Source organism: Porites lutea, chromosome 6, assembly GCF_958299795.1.
Source record: "Porites lutea chromosome 6, jaPorLute2.1, whole genome shotgun sequence".
In the NCBI taxonomy this organism is placed as follows: domain Eukaryota; kingdom Metazoa; phylum Cnidaria; class Anthozoa; order Scleractinia; family Poritidae; genus Porites; species Porites lutea.
This window is the reverse complement of record NC_133206.1, coordinates 2,575,760-2,595,967: the sequence shown is the minus strand read 5'-3', so window position 1 is coordinate 2,595,967 and position 20,208 is coordinate 2,575,760. Positions and strand designations below refer to the sequence as shown.

At 38.8% G+C, this 20,208-nt stretch overlaps 2 protein-coding genes across 2 annotated transcripts in view; one reads left to right on the top strand and one right to left on the bottom strand.

Annotated features, from left to right (window-relative positions):
- Positions 1-160: 160 nt before the first annotated feature.
- LOC140940888 (uncharacterized) lies at positions 161-10,640 on the bottom strand. Its single transcript, XM_073389854.1, has 8 exons — positions 9,028-10,640; positions 8,590-8,696; positions 7,641-7,777; positions 7,086-7,219; positions 6,361-6,458; positions 5,437-5,569; positions 4,105-4,275; positions 161-3,034 (listed from the first exon to the last, which is right to left on the bottom strand). The coding sequence occupies exons 1-8, from the start codon at positions 10,638-10,640 to the stop codon at positions 2,785-2,787; spliced, it is 2,643 nt and encodes an 880-aa protein (XP_073245955.1). The 3' UTR covers positions 161-2,784.
- A 364-nt stretch (positions 10,641-11,004) lies between these two features.
- LOC140941399 (inactive serine/threonine-protein kinase 19-like) overlaps positions 11,005-20,208 on the top strand; it is a 30,018-nt gene continuing 20,814 nt past the window's right edge. Inside the window, exons 1-8 of the mRNA XM_073390393.1 lie at positions 11,005-11,182; positions 11,331-11,482; positions 12,386-12,524; positions 13,266-13,362; positions 13,558-13,655; positions 13,944-14,002; positions 14,867-14,955; positions 17,329-17,345. Coding sequence (XP_073246494.1) covers positions 11,062-11,182; positions 11,331-11,482; positions 12,386-12,524; positions 13,266-13,362; positions 13,558-13,655; positions 13,944-14,002; positions 14,867-14,955; positions 17,329-17,345 — 772 coding nt within the window. The 5' untranslated portion in view covers positions 11,005-11,061. The remainder of the gene's footprint in view (positions 11,183-11,330; positions 11,483-12,385; positions 12,525-13,265; positions 13,363-13,557; positions 13,656-13,943; positions 14,003-14,866; positions 14,956-17,328; positions 17,346-20,208) is intronic.

Below are 20,208 nucleotides of genomic sequence, written 5' to 3'. Positions count from 1 at the left end.
GCTGATCCATCTGAGGTCACGTGCAGCCTTCGCAATGGAATCTCTGAATTCTCACAAGTGTACTTTTGTTAGTGTTTGGACAATTCCATTGCAAATCAAGACAACTGATGATCCACTGGCAACAATTACAGTTAAATTTGTGTGGAGAGACGAACTTTTGATCAAATCTTATTGATTAGTAAAGGTAGTACACTCTTTATATCTTTAATTATTAACCTTTTACATTATTTTGCAGAAAAACTTCTTAAAAGCGTCTTAACCCTACGTCTTGGAAATTTCTTGTCAAACTTAACTTGACGGATTCAGCTGATTCAGAAATAATAAGGAAAATTTTCTTGAACTTTTCTGTTTGATATCTTGTCAACGGTTTACTTAAAATGATTCTTTTTGGCGTCTTCTGTTATCCGTCAAATAATAATTATTGTATTTCTAGAAAGTAGTAATGAAGATGATTGTTAGGTAAACAGGTGCCTGAGTGCGTGTCGCAACAATTCATTTCCTAGTTTGGCTAGATTTGTCCATGAAATAAGTGACTAGTGATATTTTTCTCTTTTCTCCACTTGAGCAACTACTAAGAGACGATAAAAGTTGATTGATGTGCGGAGAAAGAACCTAAAGAAGCAATGTAAAAATCGCTTCAGGATTCCCATTATGTCTATTAATAATACTGTTTTTATTATTGCCTTGTCAGATAAATTGTTTAAGCGTTTACACCTTAAGATGACTCCTGAATGAGGTCTCTTTGATCAAGATTTATCGTTTTGTTTATTTGTTTGTTTTAAGAGGTGGCTCTTCAAGAGGTCTGCAGGAAAAACTGGGAGAATAATTAGATTTCGCTTTACAGCAACTCCTATAGTATGAATATATGTTTAGTATCCAACGGTTGTAATCGGCAGGATTCCGTTCATCAGCAAAACATTTATTCATTCTCAGTTTCTTTTTCCATATTTGGTTCTGCACTAAGCTTCTGATTATGGCATATGATAACAATGTATACAAAAACAAAACTGAAGATTATAAAATCGCTCCAAATAAGGTAATCCGGGAAATGTTTGCTTGCGGAAAGAGAAACCGGGGCTTTGGACTGGAATCCTCGAATCATGGAATTCGGAATTCAGCTCCGGGGTAACGAATGGAATCCAGAATCCAAGTTCCACTGACAAGGAATGCGGAATCCTGTACCTGGAATCCGGAATCCACGGCGTGGATTCAAGAATCTTGGAATCCAGTACAATCCGGGATCCACTGCGTGGAATCCAGAATCTTGGAATCCAGTACCTGGAATCTTGAATCCACAGTGTGCAATCCAGAATCTTTAAAAGACTGTCTTGGGTTTTCTTACACGCGACGAGAAAAAGCATATTCCCTTTCCTAGTCCCCTGGCGTCAATACTGAGCTTACGCAACAAGACGGCAGAAAGAAGGCGTCGGTAAAACGTTTCTGTTGGACAAACGTGACAGGGCTATTACTCGCGAGTTTTTCCTTGATGTTGACTTAACATTACCTTGTTTTGGTCTTAACTGTTTAAAGGAAGGTGCAGTTAGGCGGAAATTGTTTTCCAAACATAGTTACAATCACGCTTGTCACACAAGGTTTGCCGTCTTCTTCTCCCTCAGCCGATTCGTTCTGTCGGATCATATGCTCTGAGCGAAGAGGTGACATGTGTTAACAAATGACACGTTACCGACATGTTTGGGAAAACGCCGGAAAAGACTAGGCAAGCATATTATCAACAGATTTACTTTGAATAAAATTACTCATGTGATTACCGAGATTTTCGTGAAGTGATTGATCCAGGACTTCGATATATCCTCTAGCAAGAGAGGATAAAGCCCTTGCCTCTAGTAACCACCTGGCACGAGGAATGTATAGCAGTCTCTGAGGAAATTGTGTGAACAAATCTGCTAATTTTCTTTTCGTTATGAAAACCTCAAGAAAACGCTGCTGATTCAATTCAGTCACAGCAAAACAGTGAAACAATGAAAAAAAAATTAAGTGCGTTGAAAGATGGCAATAGCTTATTGTTTTCACACTTACTCTCTGCTGTTGCCCCCGTGATTGCGTAAACTCGGTACAGCAAAATCCGTTGCACGCTTTCGTAACAAAATACAACAGCATTAAGTGGCCAAACACTTTTTTAAGATTTCGTTACTCACCAACCAATCATGACAGAAACATTAAATAGAAAAGAAAATAAACAATAAATAATAATAGAATAACTTGAATAAATAAGAAAATAAAATTAATAATAAACAATAACAGAATAAACAGGTTAAGAAAATAAACCAAAAGTAATGTACATTGCTCGCACCCATTTTAACCTACTTGGCTCCGCCTTCGTTTAGAGTGTTCGCTTTCAGTGTGATGTTGCCAGTTCATCGACTAACCGTGTAGTCGAATTGGAAACCGAATCATGCTCAAGTTCTACTTGGCTATTTGGTGACTGTGTTTTTTTATAATGTACAGCTTATTCATTTCCACAAGACATAAAAAAATACGTGTTTTTATCTGCTAGGCTGAGTGATATCATACTTTGTCGTTGTCTTTGTCTTTGTCTTTGTCTTTAACGAACTGGAAACTACGGGCGAAATACCTGCCCTCCAAATAATTCAGTTCTTCTTTCACGAGTGCTCTAGATATCACCACAACAAAAAGGAGGAGTTAAACAACATCGTCTAAAGTTCTTTAGCTTTCACCACGTTCACTATCTGAAAATGTTTATCATTTCCGCCATCAAGTGGAAGTGACTCAATGTTGTCTATTAGGTGCAGCCGTACAACGAAATCACTTAACGTGTGACAACTTAAAAACCCAAGCCCACAGACAAGGAAGATTGGATACAGGAATCGCTGGAACATGTATCACGAGACCAGCTTTCTTGCTTTTGTGCTTTGGAATCCAGGAGAGAGATGTTTTAGTTCCCAGCATCTTAACACTTGTTCGGGGCGTGGCAATAGGGTCCCCGAGTTCCAACTTTCCTGATCGTGGCCAGCTGAGTGATATAGCAAACACATGTTCGCCTTTTGCAGTGTACCTATATAGGATTTTAACACACAGGAAATAAGAAGTGGAATGAAAAACTAAGGATAACAAGACGGTTTGGTGGAGTTAACTGTGTGTTTACCATCTACACGGGCAAAACAGTCGGTTCATGGTTTGGGTCGGGACTGGCAAGTTTCATCCCGGAATCGCGTTTAACGTTTGTACAATTCGATTCCCTTTCTGTAAAACGGCCTCGAAGGCCTGAAACCGATGTCAAAGATAGCTCTGAGAAAAAGAAAAATTTAAAGAAGTTCCGTTGGGAGCATTCGGTCCGGAAAAACCGGACTACCTTTTCAGATGTTCCGTTGCTCCCGGAAATTCCCCGCCGGAGCGACCAAAAAAATTCGTTAACAACCGGATTTTCCGGAAACTTTTTGTAAATGGCAAACAACCAACATGATTGTTTGATAAAATGGGGCGAAGGGTTTCAAAAAACTCAAAGATTAAAGTATAGAGAAAGACGACTGTTGTTATGCCGTTCTGGCGAACCAAAACTAGCGAAACATCTGTCAACGGCTACAATCCCGCTCTGTTAGGGTTTAATCGGTGTCATTTTTGTCTTGCTAAGTTGAATTTTGCGTGTTACAATCAGCCATGCAGATTTTTGTTCTCCTTTTGGTATTTTTGGGCTCTAGTGCGGCATATTCGTTTGCGCTCCTTTGCAGCTAGCTGTTGTTACTTTAACGAATGAGAAACACCGGCCTGATCTGACGGCGCGCAAAACCATAGCGCAGAGCTCGATATTCAGGGAAAGCAGCTATTGTACTCCAGTGAACACTTTATCTAAGCATGACCATAAACCTTATTATTCGTACCTCATAATTATTGTTATTTTAACACAGAGATAGTAAGTACTGGTAATGTAAAGAAAAGAACAATTATGGACATTCAACAAATAGACAACAATTCTCCATGATCTATACTCTGACGGATCATAAAAATACCAGCAGGCCGCAGGCCGGGCAAATGGTTTCACACATGAAATTGTTCAGAAAAGCTCAACCCACATTCGATGAGTTTGCGACATTTTTCATACATGTACGTTAGAAAAACTATACCCACCAAACATTGCCGCTGACCGAATCATTCTGTGCTCTCCAAGGCCTTGTTTTGTATATAGCGTCACCATTTACTTTTAACCAGTCTCCCATCTGCGTGAGCCTCTCTTGGAAAATTGGCGAAATTGTTCCGTCTGAAGCGGGTCCCACATTCATAAGTAAGTTACCACCGCAGCTACCAAGGAAGAGACAGACATACAAACACAGCAATTTACAAATAAAAAGCCCCTATTGAGCTGTTATAAGGATTAGTTTATATAAGTTTGTGGATGTACATGTGTAACGATACTCCGTATACTGCTGCCGGCAAAAGCGGCGAGTTTCGTTCTCGAGTGACTTTTTAGACTGCTTGAAGCCCCTTTCAATTAATAGCGAGCTTTAGCAACGACGACGGCGACGGCAACGAGAACTTCGGAAAAGCAATAGGTTTTAGATAAGCAAAACAAGAATTCTACACGTGCGTCACGCTTGTTTGTACATTTCTTTGCCTTCCCTGCACGAAAATGACGTGAAAATACCTAATTTCACGTTTTAAGGAGGACGTAAACAAGCGACAAGCGACGACGATTTTTTCTTTCTCTACACCGTAATTTTTAGGGAGTTATTATAACTCCAAAAATGGAGTAAAAATTTTAGGTACAGGATAACCCCTTTTTTGGGGTTATTTTAACTCCTAATTCAACTCCGAATTTGGGGTCATTTTTACTCCTGAAAAAGAGTTCTTTTTACTCCCAGTCTGGAGTTAAAATTACTCCGAAAGGGGGTTACTTGTACTCCTTACATGGGTTGTTTTTACTCTTTTTGGAGTTAATTTAACTCTGAAAGTGGAGTAAAAATTTTAGGTACAGGATAACTCCTTTTTTGGGGTTATTTTACCTCCTCATTATCTGGGGTCACTTTTACTCCTGAAAAAGAGTTCTTTAAACTCCTTTTTGGAGTTAAAGTAACTCCACGAAAAATAACTCCACTGTAAGGAGTTAAATTAGCCCCACTAGAGGAGTTATTATAACTCCCTGAAAATTACAGTGTATTTGAACTTGAGTTCGGTCCCCGAGAAATCAACTCCAGGGAAATACGCCTACATTTGACATTTTCAGTAAATTGGAATAAACGCGACAAAGCTTGAAAAAACGCGAATTCATTTTAAAAGTGACGTTTTCGCTGCCGTCGCCGTCGTCGATGCTAAAACTCCCTATTGCGAGACTTCCTATTGATTGCGCGCGACAAGCCCGCCAAGCCAAAAGAACGTGTGATAGGAAGCAACTGGCAGCCACGTATTCATCCAAAACTACATGTTTTGTAAGCTTCTTAAGGTGAATTATTCTTTCAAGCTTACCTTACTGTACTGACAAGTTCTTTAATTAGTTCTTCGATGCTAAAGTAATCGTTAAGATTGGCATCTCTGCGAAACCCCCAAGACAGTCGGTCAATAGTCATTGCGTTCTCCCATTTCCTTTTTTGAAGTTTGCCTGAAAGGGTGAAATGACTTACAGCGGTATAATGCAGTTTTCTGTAACATAAGGTGACGTGCAACTCTAATTCCCCTTTTCAATCGATCGTATTAAACCTCTTGTCTGACGTTTATCAGTTAGCAATGGTGGTATAGGCTATTGTAATGCCGACTGAAGTCAGTGATAATCGCGTTTTTACATGCTCATGTATCACTGTCGTGATTTTCGTTTGTCTACGATTATTCAAACTTGTCGGGTTGCTTCAGTCTACTTATTGTCTGTTCTTTGATGTTTCTTCGTCGTTTAGAAGCTACAAACTACTGTTTTTAACAACATCGAGGCTTCGCAATAAGCAGGGGCACCCAACGAGAATATAGTTCAAAACCACTTAAACATAGCATTGTTAAACGTATTTTAGTATTTAAACGGTAGATACAGGCATATTTTTATCCCCTAGAAATTTTTCATCTGTTCGGATTTCCTAGCTGAAAGTCTAGTGATCCGAAAATTATAGGGATCAAAATTTACCTTTTCGAAACTTTCAGCCAGAAAAAAGGCTCCCGAAAATTCTAGGTGACCTTTTAAGGGTTAAAATTCGTTAAAAATGGGCAATTATATCATTTTTTAGATGTTCGAAAATCCTAGGAGAGGCAGACAAGCAAGAAATTTTACAGCAAATGTTACGAAAATTCTAGATCTCAAATCGTCCTCCGAACAGATATTTTCCGAAAATTGTCGTTGGGTGCCCCTGAATAAGAACTTTACATGTTCCAACTTCTGTCATAGGAGAAAAGAAAGTTTATACTGACCAGGGTTATACCTATCTGCTCCAGTGCAAACTCCACCATGACGGCACCGACAGCCTTTCCCCCATCTGTCATTCACCACAACTTTGTCTTTTACTGGGCTGCAAAGCACAACATATACCGTTTTGCACTGCACTATTCAAGGCACTTTTGACTGGACGTGCTCAAGAGTAAACTAAGAGTGCCTAAAGAGATAGCAGCAAATCTGTTCCCAGCACGACTTCAAGTAGCTGATGGGAATTAGCGAACAACACTGATCATTGGTCTGGCATATATTAATTTATTTTTCCTTTGCGAAGTAAAGGAAATCGAAAGCATCCGAAGCGGGCGGATCAAGTAATCTACACATTGCTTTATAATCAACGACAGTGACCTGATTCAGTATTCAAGAGAGAGAAAGGGCATGAACTGTTTGTACTGGGCTCCTTTCCATGTACGCAATGGCTGCATAATTTCATGTCACTTCTAACTTCACTGCTCCCCCTTTGCGGATGTTTCTTGATGTTGTGGAAACTCTTTATACATTTATTATTTATTTATTTATTTATTTATTTCTACAGTAACATCCAGTTAAGCATTAGAACAGAGCTAATTTAAACAGAGTCGTGAGCACGAGGACCTCCTACAAAGACTCTCGCCGGCAAAGAGGAACAGGAGGCGCTGAGGACGAGAATAAATCCAAACAAATTCCCTGAAAGAACAAAGTACAAAGTGTTGACTTCAGATACCTTTCATTAAAAAGCCAGGCGAGAAATTCTGTACTCTTCCAGTATGTGTCATTTGCTTCCCATTCTCCATCGGTCCACAGGTAATCGGGCTTAAACGTATTAACGAGATCATACAACTGTGGATTCATGACACTCTAGAGGCAAAACAAAAGAAATTCAAAACTCTCAAACTGAATGTACATGTAGTATGTCCATCATTTTATTAACCGACTCAATCCATCGATAAAAAGATATAAATGTACCATTTGTCAGAATCAAAAATTAGAATCTGTGATTTTACAATAAACAAAAAATGATGAAAGATCGTTTCACATCCTAAACCACTTCAACATCACTGCAAGTGGATAAAAATTTCGAAGTCAAGTTAGCTTAATGTTTCCTTTAATTTTTTGGGTTGATTATTACTGGGTTTTTTTCATGGTTTCATGATTTTATGGTTTTTTAGTCGGGCAAAGAGAGTGGCATAGATAATTAGAGTTAGGGATGACGAACCTCGGAGTTTAAGACTACAGTGAAATTAGTAGTTAAACGTATCGTCTATGAAAATTTCCTTACCTTGATGTATTCATCAGTTTTAAATCCGTTTGCTTTGTCTCTCAAGTAGTGAGGGTTGAACCACTCGTACAGGGAGTAGTACAAACCAAACTTCACTTCTGGATTACAAAGATTTCGAAAAGCTTTGGCGAGCTCGTCTGGAAAACAATAAGTAGAGAAATGAAATGATTATCGAATGAGAAATAACGTACATTTTAAACATGCATGCATAGGAATGAGCGACTGTTGTCGGCCGGCACATTGGTAAAAAACCCTTTCTTGTTCTCATGTATCATTGGAACAGGATTCATATTGTTGATTTACCTTATTACAGGAAATTAACGCTCCATGAAATTAAGGTACATGTATTGGAAATTAACGCGAGTTAAATTAACGCGAATTTCATGGAAAGGACTTTCGAATAAAGAAAATTAACGCGAAAGAAGAGTTAGAATTTCATAAAAAGGAAATTAACGCGATTATCTTGGCCGAAATCAAAGGAGAAGATATTGACATCACTTCTGACAGCGACAAGGATGAAGATGGACTCGAAGTATTGTAAACCTTCCCCTTAGCTTTTGTGAAAGATGAAAAATAAAGGGTAAATTTCCCATAATAAGGTAATAACGGCTTTTTCAGACAGCTTAGTTCCAAGGAACGATTATCATTCGTGGCAAAGGCAAAATAATTAAAGAACGTCACAAACACAGATTATTCTGCGCCCCGCAGGCAGGCGCTTTCAGTTTTTTCTCAGTGTCCGTCTCTTGTTGAGTAGGCTCTCAATCCAGGCTTCCACAGCTTCTCGTATCAGCAAGGACAGTACGACAGAAATTATCATGCCGGGATTAGTTTGTGCACTGGCATTTTGCAATCTTATACTCGCCGTTCACGGTTCTCCCTCTTCTGAAAATATAAGTGGCGATCTGGCGCAAATAAACGTCTAAGCACACCTGAATCTCTACTGACTTACCAACAATATTTCTGTGAGGACCGATGTCAACCGAATTCCAGTTCCAAGCCACACTTGAATTCCAGTTGGTAAAGCCCTCATGATGTTTGCTGGTAAATACAAAGTACCTGAAAGAAAGGTCAGCATGGAATGACTGTTTGCATGGTTGTATGTGAGACCCACGTCGTAGAATTATTGTAAGCACATCGCATGCGACAAAGTTGTGCTATGTCAATCGGTCTTAACAGAGAACTACGAGTACAATTGGTTCGTCCCCCACATTTTTAATGTTATATTGATCCAACTATTAACGACACCCGTTAGTAAAATTTTTATATTGGCGATCATAGTCAATTTACGTGCAGCTGGAGACTTGTCTTAAGACTAGCTAGGCGATTAGTATGCTAATGACACACCCTGGAATGCACAATGAAGTGTATTTTAAGCTAATCACCATACCTTGCCCCAGATCTGGCCACAAGCTCTGCCCACTGCGTGGCATTAAAAAACTCAGCTGTAAAATATGGAGCAAACTCATTGTAGCTGAATTCTGAAGGATGATTTTTCCTAGTAAAGTTCAAATACTTTTGCCATTGCCGCCTGCCTTTCCACTTGTACCAAAACCATTCACTGTTCATTGTCCCAAAACTTGGGACAGAATACAAACCCCAGTGAACAAATATTCCAAACTTGGCATCATCATACCAAGACGGTATCTTTCTTTTGTCCAGGGATTTCCAAGAGGGAGAAAACTTTTTATTCTGCGCATCCCGATGTCTTGAAGTTTTCTTACGTTTACGAGCTGAAATCTTTTTATTCTCACGACTATGATGCTTTTGGGGCAAATAATCTTTTCTTTTAGCTTGTGCTGAACTTTCGCTCTGCTTTCTGTGACTATATCTGGATCTCTTGTAAGAGGCACTGCTCCTTAAACCTGCTCCATGTCTTTGCGCTTTGATCTCGTTCTTATTTGCATGTGATTTTGAATTAAGGCCACTTTTGTCTTTAGCTACACGCTCTTCTTCTTCAGAATGTTGTTCAGATTTATACTTCTTCGACTTTACATGCTTCAGCATTTTGTCTGATTTTCTTTTGTGTTTTTTGTGAGATAATTTAGATTGATGAACTGGCTGTACATCAAAGCCTTCAAGTTTGAAAGACTGAGCTGGAAGAATTGCTATGAAGTCTCTCTTGTTAGATTTCCTGTTATTTAAGCTTTTCCTGCTTTTGTAATGACCCCGGTGCTCTAGCGAGGAACTCGAAGCCTGAATTTTGGAAATTTTGTTCTTTCTCCTCTGATTATCATGCTTATCTGACCTCGAAACATGTTTTAGGTTATTTTGATTAATATCTGTGTTCGTCATTCTCTCCTTCTTGGTTCCTGGATACATGTAACTCTTGCCAATGGACGTCTGATGATGACCACGCCTTTCTTTTGTCGAAAGACCTGACCCTGCTGCAGATTTCTCCTTATACAATGCATCATTTTCTTTTTCACGAGTACCGTGACGTCCATGTGAGCGTTTTCTAGTTCCTAGTGATTTCGATTTTTTATGACGCTTACTATGCCCACCAGCTCGATTTTGATTACCACTCTCACTGTTTCGCGAAAAGTATTTTTCGTCCTCGGGGGCACTGTGATGATTCTGTTCCCTTTTGCCCCCAAATCTCGATTGCGGTGATTCTAACTTGTCACGAGGCCCGCTATGTCTGCCAGCTGATTTCTGCTTGTGATCCAGTGACTTCTTAGGGCTTGTTGTTGGGTTTTGAGCGAAACCATGTGTGCGCAGATAATCTAGAACATAGTTCTTCAGCTCTTCGCGATCAAACAGAACTCTTTCAAAGTTTAAAACGCTCTCCTTTTCCTTGGACAGCGTCCCCGATTTATGATCATTAGTTTGTTCCTCGTTGGTTCGAGAGTGGCTTTTGTGATCACTCGACACGGGATGTCTACTACCATCATGTGTTTCCTCCTGCTTCCCGTGAGATGTGTGAATTCTTGGATCCCCTGAAGAGCAAAGGATTACAGATGCCAAGATAAAGCAAACAAGGGCAACAAATTCTCTTATCATCTCTATTTTGACATTAAATACTACGGTTCGGTTTAGTAACGACAGAAGGATAATTTACCTGTGAATGATTAATCGATCGCAAACGACGACCTGTTTATTCTCTATACATGAATACACTCGCTGTACACTGCCGACCAGAGCGTTCATCCGTAACTTTGAATGTAAAATAGACAGCTTGTTCTGTAACAGTAGCATATTTGAGCAGTTCGACGTTGACCCTATTTCTAAGCAAGGAATGATTGCCAGAGAAAATTGTCCTTAAATTTCCTTTGAACTCCAAGTCATTCGCCATCTTGAAATGCCCGCAATATTTGCGGACTGAGGCTTACGCCTTTGCGAGGGACTGGAAGCAAAAATGAATGGTGGCTTCGATTATTGACGAACTGTAAAGAAAGAAACACTCTTTTTCCTCTATAAATCAATGAGTTTAAAACGGCCTCGGTCTTTTTTAAATCCTCTCCCAGAGACTAGTAGTTCTCATAAGCGTCCTTTAATTGAGTCACGCGACAAGAGTCCTGGAAAATCAACTGAGAGCGATTTTGGTGAGCTTAAGATTGATGACAGCTCTTGAAAGTCCTGGGTGAAAGAGCTTACAATCACTAGTTTTTTTTTATTTATTTATTTAATCGTTTCAATCTTATGTATTCACCATTAGTAATTATCATTGTCTTTTACTTTTTTTGAATCCAGATTTTGAAATACCCTGTGACACAAAAGCAGCCATATTATTTCTGAAGTCAATTGTACCATTGTCGAAGTTTGAAAGGAAAATTCCAGCCATTATATTGAAGCATCAGATCTACTGTGTTGTCAAGGACAAGACATTAGTGGACAGGCAGTTGGTAAGTCTGCATACTGCAGCAGCGGACATTCAGGACGAGCTTAATTTTTCGTCAGGATGAATTTATAGCTCATTCACTTCTATCGGCCATGTTATGGCAAAATGATTTGCCACAGTTGAGTTTGTTGTTGGTTCTCACCTTTACTCTGAGAGATTTTTCTCCGGCTACTACAGTTTTTCCCCCTTCCTCAGAAACCATCATTTCCAAATTCCAATTCGACCACCGTCCAGGTAGACGAAGAACCAACAAGTGGATTTACTAACCCTAAATCATCATGTGTATTTTTTTTCTATTTTTTAATTAAATATTTGGCCGCTATTCAGATTGAAAAGGTTTGCTCCTCCATGAGCCCAATCAAAATGTTTTGGCCTACTATATGGTAAATGGCCACTTATAAGCCCACCCCCAGTTACAGACCTATCTACTTGTAAACAAAAAATACATCCGATTATACCGGTAAGTTCCCCTCTAGCTTGTACTGAAATGAATTTGATTTACATGTATTATGGCATTTTAAAACCTAATTAAAAACCAGTAAATGCAAATGGTATTTTGGTCAGCACTGCCACAGCTTGCTTCAAAGCATTTTTTCTAGACCAGTTATATTAAGCCCGCTGAGATATAAGCCCCTCTGTTTATAAGCCCTACTAAACCCCTTATGAAGATGTATAAGACCAGAGCTTATAAGCGGCAGTTTACGTTAGTCTTGTTTTCTAACCTTTTATCTATCCAGATTCTTTCTACAGTGTATGGTATCGAAGTTTTTTTGCTAACTTCCTTTTCATCCGGTGTACATCAACTTGTTTGTATGACCTAAACGTGTTTGGAAGGCTTATGTTTTACAAACAACATTGTGTTTTGAGCTTCATCATGAATAAGGAACTGAGTTTTTTTTGTTTTCAGAATAATCTCTGGGAAGAGAACGAGGTTCGTCTTTTCAAACTAACTTCAGGATCTGACGAGTTTGGTGTTGTACTTACTGAGGACTATGTTTCTCATGTCAAGTCAAGAGTCAGTGATCCAAAGGTTCTTCTTACAATAGGTTAGCACTAGATGAAGGAAAATGTGGGTTAATTTACCATAATAAGGCAGGATATTTACTCTACTTTAAATAATAATAATAATAATAATAATAATAATAATAATAATAATAATAATAATAATAAACATACAAAATGCATGTTCTTAGAAATTAAACATATGTTCATTTCATGTTTTCCCCTTTTCTGTTTTACCTTATTAGTTTAGTTTATTTATCAATTATTCATAGAGCCCGAATGGGCTCTGAGTCAATAGACCATGAGGCCATGAGGGCGAGAGGAATAATTGTTTTAGTAAGATCGAACTAGCTGGTCAAAAATATTGGATTAAAAACATTTTAGCTAGGTAAAGCTAGACTTTAATCCTTTTTTGCCACCAAAAAGCCATGCTTTTTGCTACTAGTGGATATAGCCTAGGAGTAGCTCAACCAATCAGAATGCAGTATTGATAATAGACCACTAGTTGGATTTTACTAATTTGTCACAGTACTATGATTGTGTTTGATGATGAGTGTTATTGAGGACAAACTAGGGGTATACCATGGGTAAAATGACATTGAGCCACAATGTATGGATAAAAACTGTCTGATACATTACAACAAAAATTTATTGTAGTTTTAGTGGTGATTTTTATTAAGTGAATCTAGGAATAAATAAATATCTGCCTGGGTATTGTTTTTAACATTAATGATTATGCTTTGTCCATTTGATTATTTTAAAACCTTTCTGATTTTTTCTAACAGATAAATTTGTCAGTAGCCTTCTCCCAAATCATTCAGATGTCAGTATAAGTAAAAAGGATGTATCTAACAGATTTAGACTGTCAGAGGAGGAAATCACGTATGTAGTCTTGTTGATGTACCATAATTATTATGGTGGGGGGTTGCTTGGCTGCTTCACAACCTAAAAAGCTTGCTCTGCTCACTTAAACTCGTGAGGTTGACCTGTGGCAAGTCTAATGTACCATAAAGTTTCTCTGAAGGAGTATTCCCTGTATTTACAGCTCATTATCACCCTGATTGTTTTTATCTTCAGTCATCTTGTAAGCACTGGTGTCCTTACCACAAGGGATGTTGATAGCTGGTGGCTCTCCATTCCTGGTGCAGGTGTCTTCATGAAAAACTTTTCAAATGGTAAGTATACGTCATAGTTTCGAGTAATTTGGCTTCTCTCCTTACCCAGGCTTAGAATTGCTAAATCTGTGTCAAAGTAAATTCTCTAACATAAAAATTCAGTGCTTTTAATCTGAATTGAAAAATGGGCTTTAGCTCTCAAAAATGTTATCGCATTTACTTTATTTACTGTGTGCAATCTAAGGCTTGTGACAGCTTAAAAGTTCAAGTTTTGTAATAAATATATCCCCATTTTGTAATTTGTATTGGCCGACCATCCGATTCTCCTCATTTTGTTTTGTATTTTAGGAAGAAAAGCACTTATTCGAATGATCCGACAACGCAAGTACCGTGAAATTCTTGAGAGGGTAATAGTTTTACATTAATTTTTTATTTTTTTAAGACGCGTTGATACATTCGTATTGTATATGTACATAAGATTTAAACAAGTTGCTACTTTCACAAAAACTACCCAGGCATTTAATATTCAGGGCAAGTTTGAAAGTCTGATATATTATTGAGAGTTATGTCAATGAAACAGAACTCACAAATAAGGTATTGTGTGAAGGGTTTCTAATGGAAGCAAGGACAAATACATGTAACCAAACACATTCTTTAGAGAGCGTGGATAATGTTAGGTACAATTGAACTCTTGTACAAATAATTACCCATTTTGTTATGAGGGTAACTTTTCTGTTAGCAACTACCTATGACCCGCCTTTGAATGGAGAACCTCGTTTTCATTCAACCTGACGGACAGTTTTGAAAATTTGGACGAGATTATTCTGGATTGGGCAGGGTAAAGCAATTGAAGCCGCAATATACAAAAAAAAGACATCAAAATCTGACAGGAACAAAAGTGTGGGTAAACTATACTTTTTGTTCTTTTCACTTATTGTTCTGATATGTAAACTGACAGATGCAAAGCAAATACTAATGGTTTTAATGTTGGACTGTTGGTGCTGATATATAGGATAATACCTAGTCACCAAGGCCTTCTTAAAACTAATTAATGTCCGAGCTCTTACTCCAGGAATATTTGTGCCCCATTTCCATTTCTTGACAATAATTTGTCCTCATTCTGTAACATGATTGAAACCGGTCTGAGTCCCCCAACTCCGGTAAAAGTCAAGCTAGTTAATATAAAAGCCCTTGGATGGACTTTGCTAATGTCTAAATACATATTACTGTCTGTTACTGTAGATAAATTGGTTTTGTTTTTTGTTTAACAGGATCTGCTCTCTCGAAAATTTGACGGCCATTCCAAGTTAGGCATTGCTTACCATATTTATGACATCATTGGTGCGGAAATTGTGAAGAGGTATGAGTTAGGTCATTGAAAGAGCACTCCTTTGAGGCCTCTTTGGTGCCACAGTACACTTTTTATTCTATTTAGAGAGAAGAAAAAAGCAAGAAAGTTTTCTTACTGGTAGAAACGTTCACAAACAAGAGAGAACGAAAGAGACGAAAACTGCTCAGGGACTGGTCATTATTTATCGGGACGGGGGGCTGGTGCAAATAGGGGGTGGGCCACCCTTTTTACGCACGGCTTGAAGGGGGGTAAATTGTAAATTGTAAATTGTAAATATCTTATCATCCACTCCCCACAGGGCTTTTCAGGGATAATTTACAACACTGGTTGGGGGACTTTGCCAGACTGCTTAAGGTGCAGTTTACAAGTACTGAAGGAATGAGTGATGATGCCCCCATACATGAGTGTGAAAGTGAGATAGACCACTACAGCAGGCACTACGTGCCCTACTCTTTACGAAGAGTGTGTGGGTTCTTTAACGTCCCACAGATTTATTACATGTGCAAGGGCTTGTGAGACGGGGCCTACGGTTTATCGTCCTTATCCGAGAAGACTAGAAAGTCTAACCATTTGCAGATGTTATTACAAAGGTAGCACTTTCTCCTCAGTTATTTAAAGACCCTGAGTGTTGGTCCGGCCGGGGTTTGAACCTACGGCCTCCCGCTCAGCAGACCGGCGCTTTCCCAACTGAGCTAACCGGGCGGCGGTAGTGGGGGGGGGCATGAAAAAATATGCTAACGTTTTGCCAGCAAACATGGTAAAAGCTGCGCCTGGATGCCATCAACAAATACAGCCTATTAAAATAGCTTTATACAACACCTTTTATTAACACTTACAAATCAGTATCTTACAACATTGATCCTATTTCTACTGTAAACATAACCAGCACCATCATCATTGTTGTTGTTGTCCTCAGCATTTAATAATCATCATCATTGTCATCATCACCATTACCATTGTTGTCATCATCACCATTTTCATCATTGTCTGCATCATCATCAATATCATTGTTGTCTTTATCATCATCATCATCATTATTATTATCATCATCGTCATCATTATTACTGTCATCATCATGGGCATTATCTGGTTCTAGGTTAGTGTTTTCTTTTCTTGGAAAATTGTCTACATATTCACTAATCAAGTTTACAGCTTTAGTAGACAGGAGATACATAAGTTGTAGATATTTTACTTGAAACAATGATAATGTAGATAGAACTTCCAATTTTAGGTTTTGGATTTGAATTACTTCAGATGTAGAAGCATTCGAAATAAACTCCCGCACTTTCTGTATGTTGGCAGCTTTTCTTGAAACTTTCCTTCTTTTGGCTTTCCTTCGGTTCTCTTTCTGAGAATGCTTTTTGGTTTTTGCATTCACATGGGGGGCATATTGGAACATATTTGATGTCTTCTCTAACTTTTCCTTAAGGTTTTCTTCGATTTCTATCACCCTTTCTTTAACTTTTATAAGTTTGCCGATAAGTTTTTCATCAAATGTTTTTGGGTGGTTGTGCCCTGGAAGCTGTTTCCCTGCTTTGGAGAAATGAGTACAAAGAAGCGAAAGAGGAAGAGGAGTCGACTGAAGAAGAAAAAATGATTGAGAGTACCGAGAACTTTAATGTCAATACGACAATTGTCTACACAGTACGGTCTGGGCGAAAAGCAACTCAAATCCAAATTTAAGGTAGCTTTAAATAGAATGTCTATCAGTTGGACATGGTGACTTGATAAATACATACTTTTTGTTTCATGCATGCCGGAGGACAAGGGGGGGGGGGGGGGTAGGGGGAGGGGGTCAGCAAAAATCATGTTAAAGTAAAAGGGGGAGTCAGCAAAAATCAAGCATGGCATATTTTACATTGCACCAGCCCCCCTCCCGATAAATAATGACCAGTCCCTCAGAAAAAGTGTCTATTTTTATTTACCAGAATTGCCTTTTCTATTTTTTTGGCCGCCTGTAATGTAATGAGCTTATCCCTGACTTTCTCGCGCAGCAGGTTAATTGTATGTATATGGAAATAAACAAAGCGAAAAATGACAATTTCTCATCTAGAACGTCGTCTCTTGAATGTTCATAAAGTTCCTCGAAGAAAACATTCATTCGTGAAGCCCATCGGGCAAAAGCGCGTAAGCATATTTTTACGATTCTCGATAGCCGAGAAAAAAATGACATGGTTCTAGTGAAACTTTGTGAATATCACAATGTTTAAACTATTTTCTTTTCCAATTTGAAGGAACTGTTACAAAATACTGTCCTACCAGACCAAAATAATATTTTTGAGAGAAGACGTGTGAAAGGGTTTGGTTTGTACATTTCACAAACAAAATTCTCTCATCTTATAGAACACTGATCTTTCCTTTTGTCCCTTTTTTTGCTTGAAGCGTGGAAACCACTTCAGGTCGGTTACTTAGACTGGATATTCAATCAGAAAGCCGAGCGAGATCCAACAGATAGCGATGATTAAAAGGACCGGGCAAGCAGTTGTGCAAGAACAGTTATGAACGAGTGACACTGTAGGGACTCTGGGCGCCTGGTGAAGACGCGAGTCGGTTGCCAGGCAACGTCATTGAAGCAGCGACTGTTCAAGTGATTGACAAGCGATCCCCTTCTTACTAATAATACTTTGAGAGTCCTTTGAATGTATTAGTCGAATGCACTCGGTCTTTATTATTTTTTTCTGTTCTGCACATGTACATAAAGCTGTAATCTCCAAGTTAGAATCCAGGCCCAAAGGAGCGAGTAACAATTTTTGAGGACGGTGAAGTTTTGGAAAATGTGATTTATTTATACGCCACGTTTATGGTCTTGTACAACCGCAACTTTGAATGTTAAATATTTCCAGAAATTCTTTGTGCTTTCCATCACACCATCCTGAAAATATGTTTTAAAAACTCCGCTAATATAGACATGATTAAGGATTGTTCAAATTAAAAAGTTTTTGAATTTTATGGTCCTCCGTTCTATTATATATCGATGTTCTCCCCAAACAGAGATAATTGATGGGTCAATTCATAAAAATAGAAAGTGACTAAGATGGGATCGCGAAAACTACATATTTGCCCAAAAGTGACTAAGATGGGATCTATAATTGGCCACAGAATAGACTCTAGTGGGGTAGGGGCTCTGAGAGGCCAGCGGCACATACTCGACAAAAATTAAGCCAAGTACCCCCCCCCCCCCCCCCCTCCGGATTCAAAGTGGCGTCAAAAGCCGAAAACACACTTCATGCGCTGACAAAGTTAGTACTAATCTTTATTCAATATTATGAAAAATGTTATTCCCAATGTTATTGGTCTGAGCCAGCAGACGAAGCATTTTGCTCTTGTCAAAGACACGGAGCAGAAAAGAAAAACGAAATATTAACAAGTTAAGAATAATGTGAGTCACTGAACTGAGAGTGAACAAAGAATAACAATCCTGTTGACATCCAGGTTCCTCTACTCCTCTAGTTTCTCCTTCTTCGTCGTCGTCGTGCAGTCTTAGTTCTAGCGAAAAGGGCCTTGTGAGTACTCGTCGACTGGTTTTGAGTGGCAGAGCTTCAGCTATTTCTTCCCTGACAACCCCTGCTGAAAAATGTTTATATTAATCAAATACACTCGAGTGATACGTTGTTTGGAGTGATGAGTAAACCCCCCTTCATTCTCACATTAGCCGCAATTTATTACTAATCTGTGACTTTAGGCTCAGTGAGCGGACCAATCACAGTTCCCGCGCCACTGTCTGCAACTGTCGTCATTGCCGCGGTTGCTGATTCCATTTGAATTCGTTACCCCTCATCAATTCGCCCCCGGGTGTGTTCCAGATTTGCATAATACTCTAATTGCTTTTGGTTTCACTTTCGCTTAAAAGTTTCCTAAGCTTTAATACGGAGCAGAGAATCCGTTGTTTCAGCAGCAGCTGCACTCCAGGATAAGGTCAAATTTGCAGAAGGCCCTAAAAGGATCACTGAAGAGCTTTTATTTTTTAAAAAAAAACGGTATGTATTTGAGCCCTAGTTCGCTTATCTTTTAAAGTGTTTCGTATAGTTTGCCAGAAAAATACATCGATTCTGTTTGGCGTCTATGAAGTTTTGATTGTTTACAGCGGTTTTAGACTGCCCACCAGACATTCCTCAAATCTTCGGCCAGGGATTTATTTAGCCTTATAAAGAGTGGTATTCCCATTGTTCGAAGTCGTGATCAACGAAAATTTGATGTGTTGTTCCCAAACTACGAAAGCATCAATCAGAGTTAAGATTTGATAATCACAGCAAACTGAGATGAAAACACAAAGAAACGGCAGCCAAATCGCCAACTAAAGGCAGGAGGAGAAAAGCTTTTTAAATTTCACTAACAAGGCAATCAGTACATATATTGTATATTTAATATGCATAGTACGTACTTTTATACTTTCAGAAGCATATTAAGACCGTTACCAAAAACGTAAGGAAAATGTTCATACAGACTGAGCCAATTTTTTTCTTAAGATGTTTAAATACATAACAGGACACTTGTCACTGAATAGTAAAGAAAGTACCTGGACTGGATGCTTTGAAATGTTGGTTGTTAGGAAGAGACAGATGAACAGACTCGCTGAAGTTTAATGATCACTCAGTTGTGAAAAATATCCGTAGTTTTTAACACAGGCACCGGGGCTCAGTGATAACACCACAGTACGAATCCTGTAAAATTACTAGCGTTTGCATGGGACTGAAAGTTACGATCCCAAAATTTGTAGGATTTAACAAATAAACTGAGTAGGGCCCACGGTGCAGTTAGGGTAATGGGGGGGGGGGGGGGGGGGGGGGGCGGGGGTTTCGGGGACAACCCTTTTTAAGTGTGGAGGGTGAGGATTCTTAATACACCCAAATTTCTTTTCCAATTATAGTTACGAACAGCAAATTTATTTGCTACGTCGGCAAATTTGTCTGTCATCTTTTTGTAACTGTTTAGTATTGTCACATTTACTGAACTTTTATTGAGTCGTTGTTGAACAGAGCCATGTTTATAACTTTCAAGACTCTAAAAAGGACCCTTCTCCTGCTGCGCCTGATTGTATATGCAGGATTCACCAGCAGACGTTTGCAGATCATGATCCTCTAAGAGTTTTGTCTAGAATGTCATCGAAACATGTAATATCGACACAACCATTGATCATAGCTGTAGATTTCCAGTTGGGCTTTTAATGCTTCCGAGACCACATCATCAGCCGAATATAATTCGTTTTAAGAAACCGTAAGATTCCGTGCAGTAGTAGCTGTTAGACTTCAGATTTAATAAATG

What these genes read in the sequence shown, in the direction of transcription:
- LOC140940888 (XM_073389854.1), bottom strand. Translation starts at nt 10,640, where the DNA reads ATGATAAGAGAATTTGTTGCCCTTGTTTGCTTTATCTTGGCATCTGTA. An exon ending in GTGGCCAGATCTGGGGCAAG is followed by an intron (nt 8,697 to 9,027) that starts GTATGGTGATTA and finishes CCTTTCTTTCAG; the next exon opens with GTACTTTGTATTTACCAGCA. An exon ending in AGCAGATAGGTATAACCCTG is followed by an intron (nt 5,570 to 6,360) that starts GTCAGTATAAAC and finishes TCACCCTTTCAG; the next exon opens with GCAAACTTCAAAAAAGGAAA.